This window comes from Salmo salar, chromosome 01 (genome assembly GCF_965601325.2).
Source record: "Salmo salar chromosome 01, fSalSal1, whole genome shotgun sequence".
Classification (NCBI taxonomy): Eukaryota; Metazoa; Chordata; class Actinopteri; order Salmoniformes; family Salmonidae; genus Salmo; species Salmo salar.
The window spans coordinates 97,353,332-97,374,891 of NC_138291.1; the positions used below are offsets into that span (position 1 = coordinate 97,353,332).

Genomic DNA, 21,560 nt, shown 5'->3' on the forward strand with positions numbered 1-21,560 from the left:
GGGGAGTCTCCCACATGCCTTTTGGCGAACCCCAAACATGTTCGATTCTTTTTTTCTAGCCACTCTTCCATAAAGCCCAGCTCTGTGGAGTGGACGGCTTAAAGTGGTCCTATGGACAGATACTCTAACCTCTGCTGTGGAGCTTTGCAGCTTCTTCAGGGTTATCTTTGGTCTCTTTGTTGCCTCTCTGGTTAATGCCCTCCTTGCCTGGTCCGTGAGTTTTGGTGGGCGGCCCTCTCTTGGCAGGTTTGTTGTGGTGCCATATTCTTTCAATTTTTTAATAATGGATTTAATGATGCTCCGTGGGATGTTCAAAGTTTCAGGTATTTTTTTATAACCAACCCTGATCTGTACTCCACAACTTTGTCCCTGACCTGTTTGGAGAGCTCCTTGGTCTTCTTGGTGCCCCTTGCTTAGTGGTGTGGCAGACTCTGGGGCTTTCAGAACAGGTGTATATCTACTGAGATCATGTGACAGATCATGTGACACTTAGATTGCACACAGGTGGACTTTATTTAACTAATTATGTGACTTCTGAAGGTAATTGGTTGCACCAGATCATATTTATCGGCTTCATAGCAAAGGGGCTGTATACATTTGCACGCACCACTTTTCTGTTTTTAACTTTTTAGAATTTTTCCATTTAATTTCACTTCACCAATTTGGACTATTTTGTGTATGTCCATTATATGAAATCCAAATAAAAATCCATTTAAATTACAGGTTCTAATGCAGCAAAATAGGAAAAATGCCAAGGGGGTGAATACTTTTGCAAGGCACTGTATATACTAGGTAGTATATACCTAGTATATACAGGTATATACTACCTATATACAGGTATATACTACCCCCCCCCCCCCCCCCCCTAACCTGTACCCTCGCACATTGACTTGGTACCGGTACCCCCTGTATATAGCCTCGTTATTGTTATTTTATTGTGTTACTTTTAATTGTATTTTTTACTTTAGTTTATTTTGTAAAGACTTTCTTAACTCTTTTTCTTGAACTGCATTGTTGGTTAAGGTGTCGTAAGTAAGCATTTCACGACAAGGTCTACACCTGTTGTATTCGGCGCATGTGACAAAGAACATTTGATTGATTTGATTTGATGTATGACTGGGGCTATACAGAGGTGCCATTTTCTGTGACTTTCATTTCATTATGGCTCCAAGCCATTCTCCTTGGGCAATGTAAGAGCTGAGGACTATTCACTTTTTCTCTGCATCTGTGTCCCTAAACCATTTTCTCCCCTGGCCAGCAGCTGTTTGAATTATTGTTGTCCTGCAATACGTTGTTTGATACTGTGTGTGAGTTATACCTCCACCTCAATCATGAAGCTGCTGCCTGGACTATAACAGAGATTAACGCTGCACAAATTTTAGGCTTTGTATACTGAATGTGCTAGCAGATCCACATGACAACAAATCATTTATTATGTTGTTCTCCTAGCAGATGGGCATTTCGCTGTATATGGCCTAGATGTTTGTGCTGTCAGTGCAGTCTCAATCATTGTTTGGTTGGTTTAGCGCCATCAATTAATTCACAACACAATCCAAGCAAAAATTGAGAAGGGCTACTGTTTCCTCTGTCAATTAAGTTAACTTGTCTAAGAATGGAAGACAGGTGACATGACAGTTGTGACAGCGGAATGCCCATCTACTAGGAGAACAACACTATTAATGATTTGATGTCATGTGGATATAGAGCTCTGTCCTAAATCAGTTATTCCTAATAGTCAACCTCTGTAACACTCCACTAAGCAGCAACAAGTGAAGCCGTTGTCCATTTTCTCCCAGGCAGTTCTAGTCTTTTTATTGAAGAGTCTAATGGTGATAATTGTGAGCATTACAGAATTTCCTGCCATTAACCACACAAAGAACCTGCTGTAACGTTCCCATTGTTCTTAGTTTATATCAATCTGGAAATGAAACCATGGGATCGGAAGTTTGGAGTGCAGCTGGCCCCTCATGGGCCACACCTCTTTCATATTTGTTTGTTAGCTTGATTAATTGAGGCTACATGTGATAACTGCGGAAGGACATTATGTGTCCTTCTATAGGTTTAACCCAAAATGCCCCAAACAGTTTGGGATTGTTTTTGGTAGCTGTTTGGAGTATTGAGTGTCATTCTGGGTAATTAGTAGGACCTGATTAACAACTACTTCAGTGTCCACTGTTTTGTCCCTCCCTTATGCTAGAGAAAAATATATTTCTAATAATATCTCTAATAAAACTTTGAATCAGAAATGAACATTCACTTAAAATTCCATGTCAGAATTGAGGAGCAAAGTGTGATAGGAAAGTATTAACTGATCTACTGTAGTGGTGTATGACATGTTCCTACACTATTCAATGCCATCTGCAATGATATATATATATAGTTATCTGTTTTTATATAGCTAATCAGTTTTTATATGGGTAGGATGTTTAGACTTGGAACTGGAGCTCTGTTGGAAAGATGATTAGAAATTGGAAATGATATGTCGCCTGTGTAAACACAATTTGGGCTATAAAGCTGCCTGATGGCTTTAAATGTTGTTTTCATTGCAATGACATAACAAGGTATTATTAGCCTTAGAATGATGGACAATTATGTCGTGCTCAAATCAAAACCCTGCGCTCGAACAGAGTCACAAAAGCTAGTTAGACTATAACAAGCTTAGCTGAAATGGAGGTGTTAGCTCAAGCTGTTGGAAATCACACTTGCCTCATGCTGTACTTCTCTTCACATTGAAACACTTGCCATATATAACCACTGGCTGAGACATAATGATTATTTCTTTAGCTTGTTACCGCTCATTTGTTCACTCAAAATGTCATGCAGACATGATACCATTCAGACCCATCAAATACATCTGTCTTCGATTCTACTCTATATACATTTCTTTTTCTGTCATTTATCAGACGCTCTTATCCAGAGCAACTAGGGTTAAGTGACTTGCTCAAGGGCACATCAACAGATTTTTCAGCTGGGTGATTCAAACCACCAACCTTTCAGGTACTGACCCAACACTCTTAACCGCTAGGCTACCTGCCAGATGTATTCTACTAGGTTCTATAGATGTGTTCTACAAGGTTCTGCTCTATAGACATATTCTACTCTATAGATGTATTCTACTAGGTTCTATTCTATAGATCTATTCTACTAGGTTCTACTCTATAGATGTATGCTACTAGGTTGTACTCTAAAGATCTATACTCCTAGGTTCTACTCTATAGATGTATTCTACTAGGTTCTATTCTATAGATCTATTCTACTAGGTTCTACTCTATAGTTGCTTAGTGGTGTTGCAGACTCTGGGGCCTTTCAGAACAGGTGTATATATACTGAGATCATGTGACAGATCATGTGACACTTAGATTGCACACAGGTGGACTTTATTTAACTAATTATTTGACTTCTGAAGGTAATTGGTTGCACCAGAAAATATTTAGGGTCTTCATAGCAAAGGGGCTGTATACATATGCATGCACCACTTTTCAGTTTTTAATTATTTGTAATTTTTTCATTTCATTTACATTTTTTCAATTTCCTTTCACTTCACCAATTTGGACTATTTTGTGTATGTCCATTATATGAAATCCAAATAAAAATACATTTAAATTACAGGTTGTAATGAAACAAAATAGGAAAAAACGCCAAGGGGGTGAATATTTTTGCAAGACACTGTATACTACTAGGTTATACTCTACAGAGGTATACTATTAGGTTCTACTCTATAGCTCTATACTACTAGGTTGTACTCTGCACACACGGTACATAGATTTTTCTGTTGTGTTATTGACTGTACGTTTGTTTATGTGTAACTCTGTGTTGTTGTTTTTGTCGCACTGCTTTGCTTTATCTTGGCCAGGTCACAGTTGTAAATGAGAACTTGTTCTCAACTGCCCTACCTGGTTAAATAAAAAATAAATATATAAAATATATACTACTAAGTTGTACTCTATAGATGTATACTACTAGGTTCTACTCTATAGATGTATACTACTAGGTTGTACTGTATAGATGTATACTACTAGGTTGTACTCTATAGATGTATACTCTAAGGTTGTGTGTGACTTTGAATGAACGGAGTGAACAAGGATGATCTGATCAATTGAAATGCCATTATCTTTATGCTTGTCTTTTCCTTGTGACTGTTCCTCACCTCCTTACCTTGAACTAAATTATGTTTTAGTTCAAGGTAAAGTCATATTGAAAGAAATAAGGTCACATTTTACAGCCTAGGAATCTGAAAGCAACCTAGATCAGCAGTGGGTTGTTTACATAGAGATATATAGAGGACTCTAGTGCCCAACTGACAGATTTAGCATGGGCAGGGCCATTGAGGACTGTCACCATTTTAAAGTAGTCAACTGGATGGGACTTCCAATGGGTTAAGGAAGGATCACATAATTCCATCCAGGTCACCAGGAGTCAGCCAATGAATTATAATCATGAGCAAACATTCCAAAACTGCAATTGGCAGTAAATCATCAATCTTGGCATTATACCTGTTCAAACAACACACTCCAGGAGGCAGTATACAACCTTTCAGTTTGTTTACCAACTCATAGAAGTAGTAGAATAAGAAAATGGACTACTTCAAAATGGAGATGGCCTCATTGGCACTGCCCTTGCTCTCACAGACACCATAATGGGACGGATACAATGTTGCATCCTCTAACTATCTCTATGGTTGTTTACAGGCAGGTGAATTGACTGCTCACTAGATCTTGGGGGAGTGTCCTTGGGAGGGAATGTGGGTGTGTTCCTCTCAGACTGGTGTGGAGGAGTGCTGCTTAGTCTCCATGTCTGACCCCTCACACAGCATAGAACCACTAATGAAATCTATCATAAGGTGACTGTCACAAGGTTCCTGGTAATGACGTTGTTGGTGATAAGATACCCTAGAGGGGTATACAACAAAGCAGAATCAATGAGTTAGCCAGCTAACTCTGGTAAACAACCAGAAATAACCACTTCTTTTCTGGTTCATTTAGAATGCTAATCTTAGAGATGTGTTTTTGGTTGTTGAGTCAAGTAGCTCATGTCCATTTTAAGCTTATCATTCTAAAAAAATAAAAGTTATTTCTGAATATTTTGGCAAATAAGCTGGCTAACTCATTGATCCTGGTTTGTAGTATTCCCCTCTGGTCTCTCATGATCTTTGGAGAGCCAAACCTCCCGAGGTAATAATGTTAACCTATATGGCCTTTTTTGATGCTCAAGTTGTCACCTTCAGAAATCAACCTTTGAACCTACTTTCTGCTTTTGAAAACTTGAGAACAATTTACTTACAGGCATCATCATTTTGCACTGAACAACAGTGAACAGCACTGAACAGCAAATCAACAATGAAGTGTAAAGTAATACAGAGACGTTGGTGTGCTGTAAGTACCATGGCTTGAATTTTTGACACTTCCTGTTTCTCAAGCACATTTTTTACACTGTCTTGTTGATGTTTCCTTTGTGTGAATGGGAACCTCCCATGTTTTGCTGTGTCAATGGGAACCTCTCATGTTTTGCTGTGTCAATGGGAACCGCCCATGTTTTGCTGTGTCAATGGGAACCGCCCATGTTTTGCTGTGTAAATGGGAACCTCCCATGTTTTGCTGTGTCAATGGGAACCGCCCATGTTTTGCTGTGTCAATGGGAACCGCCCATGTTTTGCTGTGTCAATGGGAACCGCCCATGTTTTGCTGTGTAAATGGGAATCGCCCATGTTTTGCTGTGTCAATGGGAACCTCTCATGTTTTGCTGTCAATGGGAACCGCCCATGTTTTGCTGTGTAAATGGGAATTGCCCATGTTTTGCTGTCAAAGGGAACCTCCCATGTTTTGCTGTATCAATGGGAACTCCCATGTTTTGCTGTGTCAATGGGAACCTCTCATGTTTTGCTGTGTAAATGGGAACCTTCCATGTTTTGCTGTGTAAATGGGAACCTCCCATGTTTTGCTGTGTCAATGGGAACCGCCCATGTTTTGCTGTGTCAATGGGAACCGCCCATGTTTTGCTGTGTAAATGGGAATCGCCCATGTTTTGCTGTGTCAATGGGAACCTCTCATGTTTTGCTGTCAATGGGAACCGCCCATGTTTTGCTGTGTAAATGGGAATTGCCCATGTTTTGCTGTCAAAGGGAACCTCCCATGTTTTGCTGTATCAATGGGAACTTCCATGTTTTCCTGTGTCAATGGGAACCTCCCATGTGTTGCTCTTGTGTTTCCTTTATTTGGACAGGCCTTCATCCACTTCCCCTCCACCAGACAGAGACCCACGGTTTCATATACATTAGTTCTGCTTATTTACAGCTACTTGGACATTTAATTGAACTGAACTTGCATTGTTCTCGAGATGGTCTGGGATTCTATCCCACGATGTGTTCAAACACCCCATTTATTCTTTCATTCAGTCTAAATGAATCAGCTGTAGGGTATTAACAGTCCTGAACAAGGATCTGCTCTTTCAGCAATCAAAACAAACATCAAACAAACTGTAATACTAATAATACATTGCATTTGTAGAGCGTTTTTCACTTACAGGCGGAAATTGCAAAGATATTTACATTTAGAGCAACCATTTAAAGAAAAAAACTTTATTAAAATGGCAAAAAAAACATTAGGCGAGAAATTAAAAGATAGCTAGTGGCCTACAGTAGTACTATACAAGATACATTAAATAATACAGGAGGCAACAAGGACAAAATAATAGACCTTGAAACTAACGGACATGACCAACAGACAACACAACGTAGATCACATGAAGCTAAAGCCAGTTTGAAGAAGTGATTCTTGAGTTCCAGTGCCGTAGAATGTGTCTTTGGGACTGCAAGGAGACTGGATTGAACATGAAGACTGTTTGCGGCTGAGGAGTTCACTGAGGTATTAGGGACCAGAGGCACTGAGGGTTTTTGAAGACTAACAGGAAGATGTTGAAGTTGATTCTAGATGAGTAGCCAGTGGAGAGAGACTAGAATGGGGGTGATGTGGGCAGATCTCTGGGTTCCTGCGAGGACCCTGGCAGCGCTGTTCTGCACAAGACGCAGCCTGTGCATGCTTTTTGAGGGGAGACCACCAAGGAGGGTATTGCAGTTGAGTCGGAAGGTGAAGAAGGAATTCACCCGTTTTTCCAGATCAAATTTGGAAAGAACAGGACGGGGCCGGGTGATGTTTCTCAGGTAAAATACTATTTATTTGCGGTCAGAGAAAGTGAGGGAGGGGTCCAGTAACAATCCAAGGTTGGAGACGGAGGAGGAGAGTGGGATGGAGTGGCTGCCAAGGTTAAGGGTGGTGAAGGAACTGGTTGTGGTGTGATGGTGTGGGCAGATGAGGACTGCTTCTGCTTTAGTGTTGTTGAGTTGTAGGAAGTTGTCTTCCAGGCCTTGATGTCATCCAGACAGTTACTGAGGGTGTTTCTGAAGGATATGGAGTCCGGGGTTGTTTTATGTAGACACAGTGCATTCTGAAAGTATTCAGACCCCTTGACTTTTTCCACATTTTGTTACGTTACAGCCTCATTCTAAAATGGATTAAAAAAATAATAATCCTCATCAATCCACACATACAATACCCATAATGACAGAGCAAAAACAGGTTTTTAGAAAATGTTGCGCATTTATAATAAAAAAATGAAATATAACATTTACATAAGTATTCAGACCCTTTACTCAATACTTTGCTGAAGCCCCTTTGGCAGTGATTACAGTCCTGAGTTCTTGGATATGTCGTGACAAGCTTGGCCCACCTATATTTGGGGAGTTTCTCCCATTCTTTTCTGCAGATCCTCTCAAGCTCTGTCAGGCTGGATGGGGAGCGTCGCTGCACAGCTATTTTAAGGTCTCTCCAGAGATGTTCGATCAGGTTCAAGTCCGGGCTATGGCTGGGCTACTCAAGGACATTCAGAGACTTGTCCCAAAGCCACTCCTGCGTTGTCTTGACTGTGTGCATAGGGTTGTTGTCCTGTTGGAAGGTGAACCTTCACCCCAGTCTGAGGTACAAAACTGAAAACAAGAAGCAGACCAAACTTATTGAATCTTAAAAACCTGCTGCATGTAAAATATTGTGTGATATAGCTTGGAAAATAAATACATGTGACTCTGGACGATAATGATGTTTGTTTCCAGCATTAGGGCTGTTTTCCTAGAGAAGTTAAATCTGCTTTGTGTTTTGTTCCTTTGCCACGATACTAAAATGTATCGCGATACAGGTATCGTCCTGGTCCTAGCTGTTTCTCTACTCTGGTTAGGCCTGAAACCGGATTGGAAATTCTCAGTCTGAGTTTACACAGGTGATGATTGCACTTCTTGTGGTGTTAATTTTTTTGAAGAAGTAGGTGGAGAATCTTCTGCAGTCCTCTGTGGCAGTCCTCTGTGGTAGGCCTCTGTGGCAGTCCTCTGTGGCAGTCCTCTGTGGCAGTCCTCTGTGGCAGTCCTCTGTGGTAGGCCTCTGTGGCAGTCCTCTGTGGTAGTCCTCTGTGGCAGTCCTCTGTGGCAGTCCTCTGTGGTAGTCCTCTGAGGCAGTCCTCTGTGGTCGTCCTCTGTGGCAGTCCTCTGTGGCAGTCCTCTGTGGTCGTCCTCTGTGGCAGTCCTCTGTTAGTCCTCTGTGGCAGTCCTCTGTGGTAGTGTCTGTGGCAGTCCTCTGTGGTCATCCTCTGTGGCAGTCCTCTGTTAGTCCTCTGTGGCAGTCCTCTGTGGTCGTCCTCTGTGGTAGTGTCTGTGGCAGTCCTCTGTGGTCGTCCTCTGTGGTAGTCCTCTGTGGCAGTCCTCTGTGGTAGTCCTCTGTGGTAGTGTCTGTGGCAGTCCTCTGTGGTCGTCCTCTGTGGCAGTCCTCTGTTAGTCCTCTTTGACAGTCCTCTGTGGTTGTCCTCTGTATTAATGTCTGTGGCAGTCCTCTGTGGTCATCCTCTGTTAGTCCTCTCTGGCAGTCCTCTGTGGCAGTTCTCTGTGGTAGTCCTCTGTGGTAGTCCTCTGTGGTAGTCCTCTGTGGCAGTCCTCTGTGGCAGTCCTCTGTGGCAGTCCTCTGTTAGTCCTCTGTTAGTCCTCTGTGGCAGTCCTCTGTGGTAGTGTCTGTGGCAGTCCTCTGTGGTCATCCTCTGTGGCAGTCCTCTGTTAGTCCTCTGTGGCAGTCCTCTGTGGTCGTCCTCTGTGGTAGTGTCTGTGGCAGTCCTCTGTGGTTGTCCTCTGTGGTAGTCCTCTGTGGCAGTCCTCTGTTGTAGTCCTCTGTGGTAGTGTCTGTGGCAGTCCTCTGTTAGTCCTCTTTGACAGTCCTATGTTAGTCCTCTTTGACAGTCCTCTGTGGCAGTCCTCTGTGGTCGTCCTCTGTGGTCGTCCTCTGTGGTCATCCTCTGTTAGTCCTCTCTGGCACCGTCCCTCTGTGGCAGTCCTCTGTGGTAGTCCTCTGTGGCAGTTCTCTGTAGTAGTCCTCTGTGGTAGTCCTCTGTGGCAGCGCTCAGTGGTAGCAGTGTTGTATGTACAGTATATATGTAATGTTTGAATTAATGGTGCAGATAAAACATTCAGCAGCCATGGGCCATAGAACCTCCCTATTCCTGAAAAGTGAGGCATGAGTAAATGCCACACCTTATCTTTCCCCTCCAGCCTCAGTGTTCCAGTCTGTTTCCATTCCCTGGGCTTCTTACTTTCAAAAAGGAAAGGGAAAGACAAGAATCTGGTCCCTAAGCAAGTGAATCACTGTGAAAACCCTGGTGCAGCGCTGTATCAGAAGACTTCAATATACCATTGTTCAATATCCACTATTTCTAATTTTTTGTTCAGTGATTCTTGAAGCCTTATGTTCCACATAGTAATGGACAGTAAATATGTTCATTATTTCTGATCAGGTGTTCTTGTGTGATTTCCCACAGTTGACGGACTGGAAAAATGTTCTCTGGCCAACTGTGATGTTGTGGTGGGCAGCACCCAGACTCCTCCACTGAAGCAGAAGGGGAAGCTCTCCACTATAGGGAAGATCTTCAAACCCTGGAAGTGGCGCAAGAAGAAAACCAGCGCCAAGTTTCAGGACCTATCCATAGGTATGTCTGAAGTAGCCTGGTCACATACTGCTTCGTTATGCTGTAGACAACTCTTCCATCGTTGTCATTCCATATGTTTTCATGTATTATGCTGTAGCCAACTCTTCCATAGTTGTCATTCCACATGTTTTCATGTATTATGCTGTAGACAACTCTTCCATCGTTGTCATTCCACATGTTTTCATGTATTATGCTGTAGCTAACTCTTCCATCGTTGTCATTCCACATGTTTTCATGTATTATGCTGTAGACAACTCTTCCATCGTTGTCATTCCACATGTTTTCATGTATTATGCTGTAGCTAACTCTTCCATCGTTGTCATTCCACATGTTTTCATGCCAAACATGACATGAAACTTGTGCCATTCGCTATCCTCTCACATGATTAACATCCCCACAAAGTTTTAATCTATTGGTTTGCATCTTGCGTGACTCTGCCATGCCGGGCAAGCTACATAGTGTATACCCTAACTAAAGTACATCTTGTGGTTTTGACATTTTGTCACGAAATGCTAGGAGTGGTGGTAGGAGTCAGGCGCAGAGAGCAGAGGTAAGGTATAATGTTCTTTAATCTTCCCGGCACAAAAATGGTCAACGCCAACACAAACGGGCGCGTGAACAAAACGACCAACCCAGAACAACGGGCACACAGTCCGGAGAGAGAAATACAAAGCGAATAGCCAGCACATCAAAAAACACAACGACAGCAAAATAATCCCGCACAAACCTGGGCGGGCTAAGCAGGCTTAAATAAACACAAATCAAGACACACAATAGGGAACAGGTGCAACCAATAAGACATTACAAACTGAAAAGGAAAAAGGGATCAGCGGTGACTAGTAGCCCGGCAACGACGACCGCCGAGCACCGCTCGAGCAGGCAGGAGAGCCACCTTCGGTGGGATTCGTGACACATTTATGTAGAAATATGAAGCTTGATTAAAAGAGTACCAGCAGGCTAGGGGCAGGTTTGACAGGAGTGAGTGTAATCATGGGTTTAATTTCTCAAGCATCCTCCACTGTTTCTGTGCTATGTATGATGTAACACAGAACGAAATGAAGTGATATCTGATCATCATATGCAGTCATGTTGAGCTGTTCATGTCATACTAGACCTGGCTTCAAATAGTTTGTTTTATTTCAAATAGTTTGACCATTTGATTGAGCCTGTCTGAATGCCAGCTGGGTGGGACGGCTATTTGAAGAATGGCAGCTATTGGAAAGAAAAACAATACTATTGGATCCCAATTCTGTCGTCTGTGTCATCCCTGTCTGGCTAGTAGTAGGAAGGCCTTCTCAAGTTCATCTCTTGGTGTGATAATCGACTTTTGAACACAAATGCTGTTATTATTATTTTTTTTACATAATTGACATATTTAATGGTCTACTTTCCCTTCTGCATCATGGCTCCATGACCCTAAGCTGTCCATCTGTCACATGGTCTGTTCTCATTTTATTCCTCTGTGTAATTTGTCATGGACTTTTATTTCATCCCTGACGTACATATAGTGCGTGTGTGTGCGTGTGTACACACTGGGTAATATCCTACCCTGTCATTGTAAAGATCACAGAATTAATGACTGCATCTGGCCAATGATTAACTCTGCCTTGCTCATCTCCATAGTTCTGGAGAGGAAAATCTCCACGAGGCAAAGTCGAGAGGAGCTGATAAGACGAGGAGTCCTCATTCCTGATCAAGGTGAGTTACGGTCGGAAAATGAATGTAATTAACAGTGTGCATTTGTTTAAGTCCCTCCCCCAACCCCCTGTTTCCCTCTGTGGCATTGTCATGCCAAAAACCACTCTCACAAGAGCTGCTGTCCTCTACTAACAATTTACCTGCATCAACAAGTTTGTGTTTTTATAACCAGTGGAAAACTCCCTGATGTTAGCTGTTGCTATGATGGGGAAGAAACCCAAACTGCAGTACCATCTAAGTTGTTTGTCATCCTGGTAGTCACTGAAGAGCAAGAGTAATAAGGCCCAGGAGAGGACCCTGTTGCTGCCCTCACTAACACCCCCCTCCCCCTACATTGTTACATTCTAATTTAACATTACCTCAAATCTGCAAGCATGAAAAATAACATTTTGTTCTTAAGGGAGTTAATCTCATGGTAAACGTAAATGTCTCAAGCCAGAAGCCTCCTTCTTGTATTCCTCGTGTGTACTGTATACTGAGTGGATGTAAAATAGTAAAATAGCTTCATATCATCCCCTGCTAACTGTTAAATGTTTCCTTAGGACCAGAGGACCCAGTGAACCCTGAGACTCTAAATGGCCACGCCACGCTTAGTCTGGGGTCAGAGGAGGTCAAAGTTGACATACAGTCTCCTGAAACGCCCTCAGAGGAGAAGACCGAAGAGTCAGAGAATTCTGAAGACAAAGCAGGTATACTGGAATGCTTTTAACATGTTTGTCTGCAAGCAGGCCAAAGCTAAATGAAATGGCATGGTCTAAATCCATTCAGTGATTGATTGAATAATGTGTCCACTAGCGCTTCCTATTTTGGCTTTGACCTCCAAGCATGAGTCTGAACAGAGCAATAACCCATCCACTGATGACCAATATTACCCTGTTAGACCTGCAGGAGTATTGCCATCTGAAGCTTTTAAAGTGTTGTGGGGGTTTCTCAATTCAATTTTTATTGGTTTTTCCATCCCATATCCATTAAGATGTCTCCATCGCTGTTCATCTTTTAGCAGATGGCTGATCGGCACAAGGCTGCACACTCCAGCAGAATGTCTCCAGATACACCTTCTATGTTAAATCCCCTTGATGCTTGGATAGAGAAATGAAAGAGTAGAAATCCCCTATTCTTAAGACCTGCAGGTCAATGGAGTCACTTTTGCAATGATCAAATGCCTTCTGTACTCTACTGATCATACCACTGGAGCCAGAGCTCTGGCCTCTTCAGATCAATAGTAAGCCACTCCACTGCTCCCCACTTAGACCAAAGACAAACTGGAATGACCGGCTAGATCTCTCTCCAATGACACATTCAGACTGGTTCAGCTGGTCAATGCAGGTCAGGAAAACTGATTCAATTGTGTTCTCAGTTCATTACAGAGCCATTTGGCGCCCTGTCAGGGCAGATACCCAGACTATGCCTCATCTACAGTGCCCAAGCACTGAGGGCACTGTCTGGCAATAATGTGCTGCTTTAATGAATGCATCGGGAGCTTGGTCGTGACAGCTCAGATGAGTAAGAATGTGGAGAGAAATTCTCCTATGTTGACCCCATAAGATATACTTTATTAGTCCATACTAGATGAACATTTTGTCTTCTACTTTTGTGTCTCCTCCGATATAAACACACACGTTAGGTTGGCGGTCAAGTCACATCATAAAGGTTTGTTAGACCTTTCTTCATACCTCCGATATACAGTGGCTTGCGAAAGTATTCGCCCCCCCTTGGCATTTTTCCTATTTTGTTGCCTTACAACCTGGAATTAAATTGTCCTGCTGGAAGGTGAACCTCCGTCCCAGTCTCAAATCTCTGGAAGACTGAAACAGGTTTCCCTCAAGAATTTCCCTGTATTTAGCACCATCCATCATTCCTTCAATTCTGACCAGTTTCCCAGTCCCTGCCAATGAAAAACATCCCTACAGCATTATGGTGTTCTTATCTAACCCGAGTACCTTCTCAAATCAAATCAAATTTTATTTGTCACATACACATGGTTAGCAGATGTTAATGTGAGTGTAGCGAAATGCTTGTGCTTCTAGTTCCGACCATGCAGTAATATCAAACAAGTAATCTAACCTAAGAATTTCACAACAACTACCTTATACACACAAGTGTAAAGGAATGAATAAGAATATGTACATGAAAATATATGAATGAGTGATGGCCGAACGGCATAGGCAAGATGCAGTTGATGGTATAGCGTACAGTATATACATATGAGATGAGTAATGTAGGGTATGTAAACATTATATAAAGTGGCACTGTTTAAAGTGGCTAGTGATACATTTATTATATCCAATTTTTTATTATTAAAGTGGCTAGAATTGAGTCAGTATGTTGGCAGCAGCCCCTCAATGTTAGTGATGGCTGTTTAACAGTCTGATGGCCTTGAGATAGAAGCTGTTTTTCAGTCTCTCGGTCCCCGCTTTGATGCACCTGTACTGACCTCGCCTTCTGGATGATAGCGGGGTGAACAGGCAGTGGCTCGGGTGGTTGTTGTCCTTGATGATCTTTTTGGCCTTCCTGTGACATCGGGTGGTGTAGGTGTCCTGGAGGGCAGGTAGTTTGCCCCCGGTGAAGAGTTGTGCAGACCTCACTACCCTCTGGAGAGCCTTGCGGTTGTGGGCGGAGCAGTTGCCGTACCAGGCGGTGATACAGCCCGACAGGATGCTCTTGATTGTGCATCTGTAAAAGTTTGTGAGTGTTTTTGGTGACAAGCCGAATTTCTTCAGCCTCCTGAGGTTGAAGAGGCGCTGCTGCACCTTCTTCACTACGCTGTCTGTGTGGGTGGACCATTTCAGTTTGTCTGTGATGTGTACGCCGAGGAACTTAAAACTTCCCACCCTCTCCACTACTGTCCCGTCCATGTGGATAGGGGGCTGCTCCCTCTGCTGTTTCCTGAAGTCCACGATCATCTCCTTTGTTTTGTTGACATTGAGTGTGAGGTTATTTTCCTGACTCCACACTCCGAGGGCCCTCACCTCCTCCCTGTAGGCCGTCTCGTCGTTGTTGGTAATCAAGCCTACCACTGTAGTGTCGTCTGCAAACTTGATGATTGAGTTGGAGGCGTGCATGGCCACGCAGTCATGGGTGAACAGGGAGTACAGGAGAGGGCTGAGAATGCACCCTTGTGGGGCCCCAGTGTTGAGGATCAGCAGGGTGGAGATGTTGTTACCTACCCTCACCACCTGGGGGCGGCCCGTCAGGAAGTCCAGGACCCAGTTGCACAGGGCAGGGTCGAGACCCAGGGTCTTATGTGACTTCTGAAGGTAATTGGTTGCACCAGATCTTATTTAGAGGCTTCATAGCAAAGGGGGTGAATGCATATGCACACACCACTTTTCAGTTTTTATTTATTTGAATTTTCATTTCACTTCACCAATTTGGACTATTTTGTGTATGTCCATAACATGAAATACAAATACAAATCAATTTAAATTACAGATTGTACTGCAACAAAATAGGAAAAATGCCAAGAGGGTGAATACTTTTGCAAGGCACTGTAAACACACGTTAGGTTGGAGGTCAGGTCACATCTTAAGGGTTTGTTAGACCTTTCTTCATTCCTCCGATATGCACATAATGCACCGACTTTATGTTCCCCACTTTTACGATTATTAGTGAGACAAATGTATCTGTCTGACTCCCTCCATCTGGGTGTTGGTAAATGACAGGAGAGGTTGCTCTGCTCCCCCTCCTCTACCCCCGTAGTGACAAATGGAAACAAAGCTACTCCAAATGGGAACCAGGCCAGAACGAACCAGGCCAAAACGTGGGAGGCCCCCCTAAAAAGCCCTACCACTGCTCCTCCCAAATCAGCTGGTAGGGCGCAGGGACAGGACCACGGGCAGTAAAAAGCTGACCAAAAGCACAGGCAAGCAAGCTTCTGCTCTGTCCCACAAACAAAACCCTCAAAACAATTACCGTGGGAGCGATGAGTGTCAGTGGTGCTGGTTGGTTGGGAGAGAGAAGCCTGTTTGCATGCAAAACCCGTCTTCGCATGTGGAAGGCCTCCCTCGGTCCATCAGTCCATCCATCCTTGTCCCCCCTCAGGAATGAATGGTAGTGTCCATACAAGAATAGGCTGAGGATTTACAGTAGTTGAAAGGTTGTTTTTTTCTTGTAGTAAAAAGGGAAGTGAGAAGAGTGTGTACAGAGAGTTGCCTGCAAAGACTTTTACACAGCAGAGCACTACATTGAGACAATGTGTACCATTTGTGTTCCCCTGCCTGCTGTCTGCCTGCTGTCTGCCTGCTGTCTGCCTGCTGCCTGCCTGCCTGCTGCCTGCCTGCTGTCTGCCTGCCTGCTGCCTGCCTGCTGTCTGCCTGCTGTCTGCCAGCTGTCTGCCAGCTGCCTGCCTGCCTGATGCCTGCCTGCCTGCCTGCTGCCTGCCTGCTGCCTGCCTGCCTGTCGCCTGCCTGCTGTCTGCCTGCTGTCTGCCTGCTGTCTGCCAGCTGCCTGCCTGCTGTCTGCCAGCTGCCTTCCTGTCGCCTGCCTGCTGTCTGCCTGCTGTCTGCCAGCTGCCTGCCTGCTGCCTGCCTGCCTGCTGCCTGCCAGCAGCTGCTGCCTGCCTGCCTGCTGCTGCCTGCTGCCTGCCTGCTGTCTGCCTGCCAGCTGCCTGCCTGCCTGATGCCTGCCTGCTGCTGCCTGCTGCCTGCCTGCTGTCTGCCTGCCAGCTGCCTGCCTGCCTGATGCCTGCCTGCTGCCAGCCTGCTGCCTGCCTGTCGCCTGCCTGTCGCCTGCCTGCTGTATGCCTGCTGTCTGCCAGCTGCCTGCCTGTCGCTTGCCTGCTGTCTGCCAGCTGCCTGCCTGCTGTCTGCCTGCTGTCTGCCAGCTGCCTGCTGCCTGCCTGCTGCCTGCCTGCCTGCTGTCTGCCAGCTGCCTGCCTGCTGCCTGCCTGCCTGTCGCCTGCCTGCTGTCTTTCTGCTGTCTGCCTGCTGTCTACCTGCTGCCTGCCTGCCTGCCTGTCGCCTGCCTGCTGTCTGTCTGCTGTCTTTCTGCTGTCTGCCTGCTGCCTGCCTGCTGTCTTTCTGCTGTCTGCCTGCTGTCTACCTGCTGCCTGCCTGCCTGTCGCCTGCCTGCTGTCTTTCTGCTGTCTGCCTGCTGTCTTTCTGTTGTCTGCCTGCTGCTTGCCTGCTGCCTGCCTGCTGCCTGTCGCCTGCCTGCTGTCTTTCTGCTGTCTGCCTGCTGTCTGCCTGCTGTCTGTCTGCCTGCTGTCTACCTGCTGCCTGCCTGCTGTCTTTCTGCTGTCTGCCTGCTGTCTTTCTGCTTTCTACCTGCTGTCTGCCTGCTGTCTTTCTGCTGTCTGCCTGCTGCCTGCCTCTGAGAACCCTTGCTCATGTGGTTTCTTTTTGTCTTTGGTCCATGAGGATCTGGTTCATGGATCGTTTGGTTCCCCAGGTCCTGCGTGACCATGTTGTCTGTCTGTCTGTCTGTCTGTCTGTCTGTCTGTCTGTCTGTCTGTCTGTCTGTCTGTCTGTCTGTCTGTCTTCTGTGCCTCATTTGTCTCATTTGACCCCATTAGAATAAACTATGCTACTCAGGGCCAATAGTATTGCATGTGATGGGCATGCCTGCCAAACTTTGTATTTTATGAGTTTCTGTAAAGAAATGCCATATTTTGGGCTCTCTATCCACAATACGGCCTCTATCCACAATACGGCCTCTATCCACAATACGGCCTCTATCCACAATACGACCTCTATCCACAATACGACCTCTATCCACAATTCGACCTCTATCCACAATACGGCCTCTATCTGCAATACGACTTCTATCCACAATACGACCTCTATCCACAATACGACCTCTGTCCACAATACGACCTTCATCCACAATATGACCTCTGTCCACAATACGACCTCTATCCACAATACGACCTCTATCCACAATACGACCTCTATCCACAATATGACATTTGGGGCACCTTAAATTAAATTTGAGGCAAAAAGGCAAATTCCACTTCCATCATTCACTGAATCAGATTGCGCATTCAGATTAACAATGCCAGCAACAAACGCTGACACTACACATTCAAGTATATCTAACCAAATTATGAAAGACAAGTAATATTTAATTCCGTAAAGTGAGTGTGTAAGAGGTGAACAAATTATTGTTGTCTATCAAAAATGACAACCCACTGGTGGTCTGACAACTGGGATAGAAAATTACTGAGGATAATAGTGGACGATATTGCCACTCCCATTTGCCATATCTTCAATTGAAGCCTACTAGAAAGTGTATGCACTCAGGCCTGGAGGGAAGCAAAAGTTATTCCCCCCACCTAAGAACAATAAAGCCCCTTTAACTGGCTCAAATAGCCGACCAATCGGCCTATTACCAAACCTTAGTAAACTTTTTGAAAAAATGGTGTTTGACCAGATGCAATGCTATTTTACAGTAAACAAATTGACAACAGACGTTCAGCACACTTATAGGGAAGGACGTACAACAACCACAGCACTTACACAAATGACTGATGATTGGCTGAGAGAAAGTTATGATAACAAGATTGTGGGGGCTGTTTTGTTAGACTTCAGTGTGGCTTTTGACATTAACGATCATAGTCTGCTGCTGGAAAAACATATGTGTTATGGCTTTACACACCCTGCTATATTGTGGATAAAGAGTTACTTGTCTAACAGAACGCAGAGGGTGTTCTTTAATGGAAGCCTCTCCAATATAATCCAGGTAGGACATTTGTACTAGGATTAAATGTCAGGAATTGTGAAAAACTGGATTTAAATGTCTTTGGCTAAGGTGTATGTAAACTTCCGACTTCAACTGTACATTTAAACTCAGTTTTTCACAATTCCTGACATTTAATCCTAGTAAAAATTCCCTGTCTTAGGTCAGTTAGGATCACCACTTCGTTTTAAAAATGTGAAATGTCAGAAAAATTGTGGAGAGAATTATTTATTTCAGCTTTTATATATATCTGTCATCACATTCCTAGTGGGTCATACGTTTACATACACTCAATTAGTATTTGGTAGCATTGCCTTTAAATTGTTTAACTTGGGTCAAACGTTTCAGGTAGACTTCCACAAGCTTCCCACAATAAGTTGAGTGAATCTTGGCCCATTCCTCCTGACAGAGCTGGTGTAACGGAGTCAGGTTTGTAGGCCTCCTTGCTCTCACACGCTTTTCCAGTTCTGCCCACAAATGTTCTATGGAATTGAGGTCATGGATTTGTGATGGCCACTCCAATACCTTGACTTTGTTGTCCTTAAGCCATTTTGCCACAATTTTGGAAGTATGCTTGGGGTCATTGTCCATTTGGAAGACCCATTTGCAACCAAGCTTTAACTTCCTGACTGATGTCTTGAGATGCTGCTTCAATATATCCACGTAAATTTTATTTTCTCATGATGCCATCTATCTTGTGAAGTCCCTCCTGCAGCAAAGCACCTCCACAACATGATGCTGCCACCCCGTGCTTCACGGTTGGGATGGTGTTCTTCGGCTTGCAAGCATCCCCTTTTTCCTCCAGACATAACGATGGTCATTATGGCCAAACAGTTCTATTTTTGTTTCATCAGACCAGAGGACATTTCTCTAAAAAGTACAATCTTTGTCCCCATGTGCAGTTGCAAACCATAGTCTGGCTTTTTTATGGTGGTTTTGGAGCAATGGCTTCTTCCTTGCTGAGCGTTTTACTGTGGATATAGATACTTTGTACCTGTTTCCTCCAGCATCTTCACAAGTTCCTTTGCTGTTGTTCTAGGAATGATTTGCACTTTTCGCACCAAAGTACATTCATCTCTAGGAGACAGAATGCGTCTCCTTCCTGAGCGGTATGATGGCTACGTGATCCCATGGTGTTTATACTTGCGTACTATTGTTTTACTGATGAACGTGGTACAGCCTTAGCAGCAGCTAATGGGGATCCATAATAACTACAAATACCAATACCTCTATCCACAATACGCCTCTATCCACAATACGACCTCTGTCCACAATACGACCTCTGTCCACAATACGACCTCTGTCCACAATACGACCTCTGTCCACAATACGACCTCTGTCCACAATACGACCTTGTTATATCATTGACTGTTAATGTTCCAGATTTAAACAAAAGGCTCATGTTCGTCTGAAGTCCCTGGGCTCGTCATTTAAAATGACAGCAAAAACAAAAGCGCATAAAATACAACAGGACATCAGCCAGTTTTTGCTGTTGTTTAAAATAAACCTAATGCAGTTTCCTCTCCTCTTAGCCAAATCCTCTCATCCTAAGAAAACTGGAGGCACATCCAAGACCACGGCCCAGTCCTCATCCTCCTCATCGTCCACGCCGTGTACCACAAAGATCTCCAAGGACAGGCCTGCCAATCCAACCGGGACAGAGAAGACCAACAAGCGCGAGCTCCAACTAGCAACTGACCCTTCCCACTTCTCTGGAGCCCCCAAGGCCTCCCCAGACACAGACAGCCTACCAGGTGAAAGACAGCTCACGGGTCCTGGGGATGGAAACCAGGGGGGTATGGAGGATCCCTCTTCTGGCCCAGAAGGCAGGCCTGCTGCTCAGGATGACTCCTCTCTACCTGGGGTGGATAAAGATAATGCCTTAGGTGCTGGCCCTCAGGACCCTGGAGAGAAAGCCCCCCTTGTCAACAGCACCACTGAGGACACTTCCTTCACTGAGTCTCAAAGCGAGAGCTCCACGGAGGAAGCCCTGGGGACTGGGAAAGATAGAGGAGGTGACCATGAGCAACAGTCGGGGGACGAAGACCATGACTTAGAGAAAAATTGGAGGTATGTATCTAGTGCAGAAAATACTTATTATGGGGTTTCAGACAGAGAAAAAACAGCACAGAAAATGTTATTGTTCAGCAATGCCACAAAGCCACTTCATAAGGGTATGAAAAACAGAATTAGAATGACATTTATATTGTATGAACATTCTTGCAGACAGAACCATATAGTTGAAGTTTCATTATATTTGAAGTATGTTCCCAGGCTGTACTGTGGTATTCTGCTAGCTACTGTACTCTAAACACCTACTGGAGCAGCTGAACAGATGCTTGCTGAAAATCTATATTGAGGCATGGCAATGTTCGTTCATCTCAGAGAACGACATTCATCAGAAAAGGTTGAGAGTTTTGAGGTGCATCTGATTAAGCATGGCCTTGTTTATCATGAGCATCCTGCTACAGATGTAGGGTCTTAATTTGATCACCCTGTTACTTGAGAACTTTCCTGCAATGCAGGACATTTTAAACTTATAGTGTGCTTGAGGTTTAAAAGGTATTCTGAAGTTTGTCATTTCCACTTAGAAATGTTAGACCTGATTATCCCTTACGAAAAATCTATCAACCCCTACAAAAATGTCCATTAATTATAATCCACATAATATTTCACATTTCCTGCTTCCCTGTGGCTCAGTTGGTAGAACATGGTGTTTGCAACACCAGCATGGTGTGTGCAACGCCAGGGTTGTGGGTTTGATTCCCACGGGGGGCCAGTACAAAAAAATATATAAAAATAAATAAAAAATGCATTAAATGAAATGTATGCATTCACTACTGTAAGTCGCTCTGGATAAGAGCGTCTGCTAAATGACTAAAATGTAAATGTGAATGTCCTGTTGCTGCAAGATTTTTTCCTGCTGTAGCAAACTGGCTCAAATTAAGATCTTACATCTGTATGCGGGAAACACACTCCGTCATATTGTACATGCAGGAATGGAAGGGAAAGTTCTTGCTGTCTCCTGCTACAAGGCTTTTGAGTTGTGCACTTTGCGTCCATATAGCAGGTCTGAGTTCATAAAGTGAAGCAGACCTGGGTCAAACGCAGAAATACTTCAAAGTATTTGAGGTACACTTGATGTAGCTTGAATTCTGCACTTTTGGGACCATTCCATT

General features: G+C 44.1%; 1 protein-coding gene across 3 annotated transcripts in view; it reads left to right on the forward strand.

Annotated features, from left to right (window-relative positions):
• Window positions 1-21,560, forward strand: part of LOC106610766 (phosphatase and actin regulator 2) — a 74,644-nt gene that overhangs the window by 34,826 nt on the left and 18,258 nt on the right. For all 3 annotated transcript variants that reach the window (XM_014210310.3, XM_014210338.3, XM_014210330.3), the window contains exons 2-5: window positions 9,841-10,008; window positions 11,632-11,706; window positions 12,249-12,395; window positions 19,914-20,451. In XM_014210310.3, coding sequence (XP_014065785.3) covers window positions 9,841-10,008; window positions 11,632-11,706; window positions 12,249-12,395; window positions 19,914-20,451 — 928 coding nt within the window. The remainder of the gene's footprint in view (window positions 1-9,840; window positions 10,009-11,631; window positions 11,707-12,248; window positions 12,396-19,913; window positions 20,452-21,560) is intronic.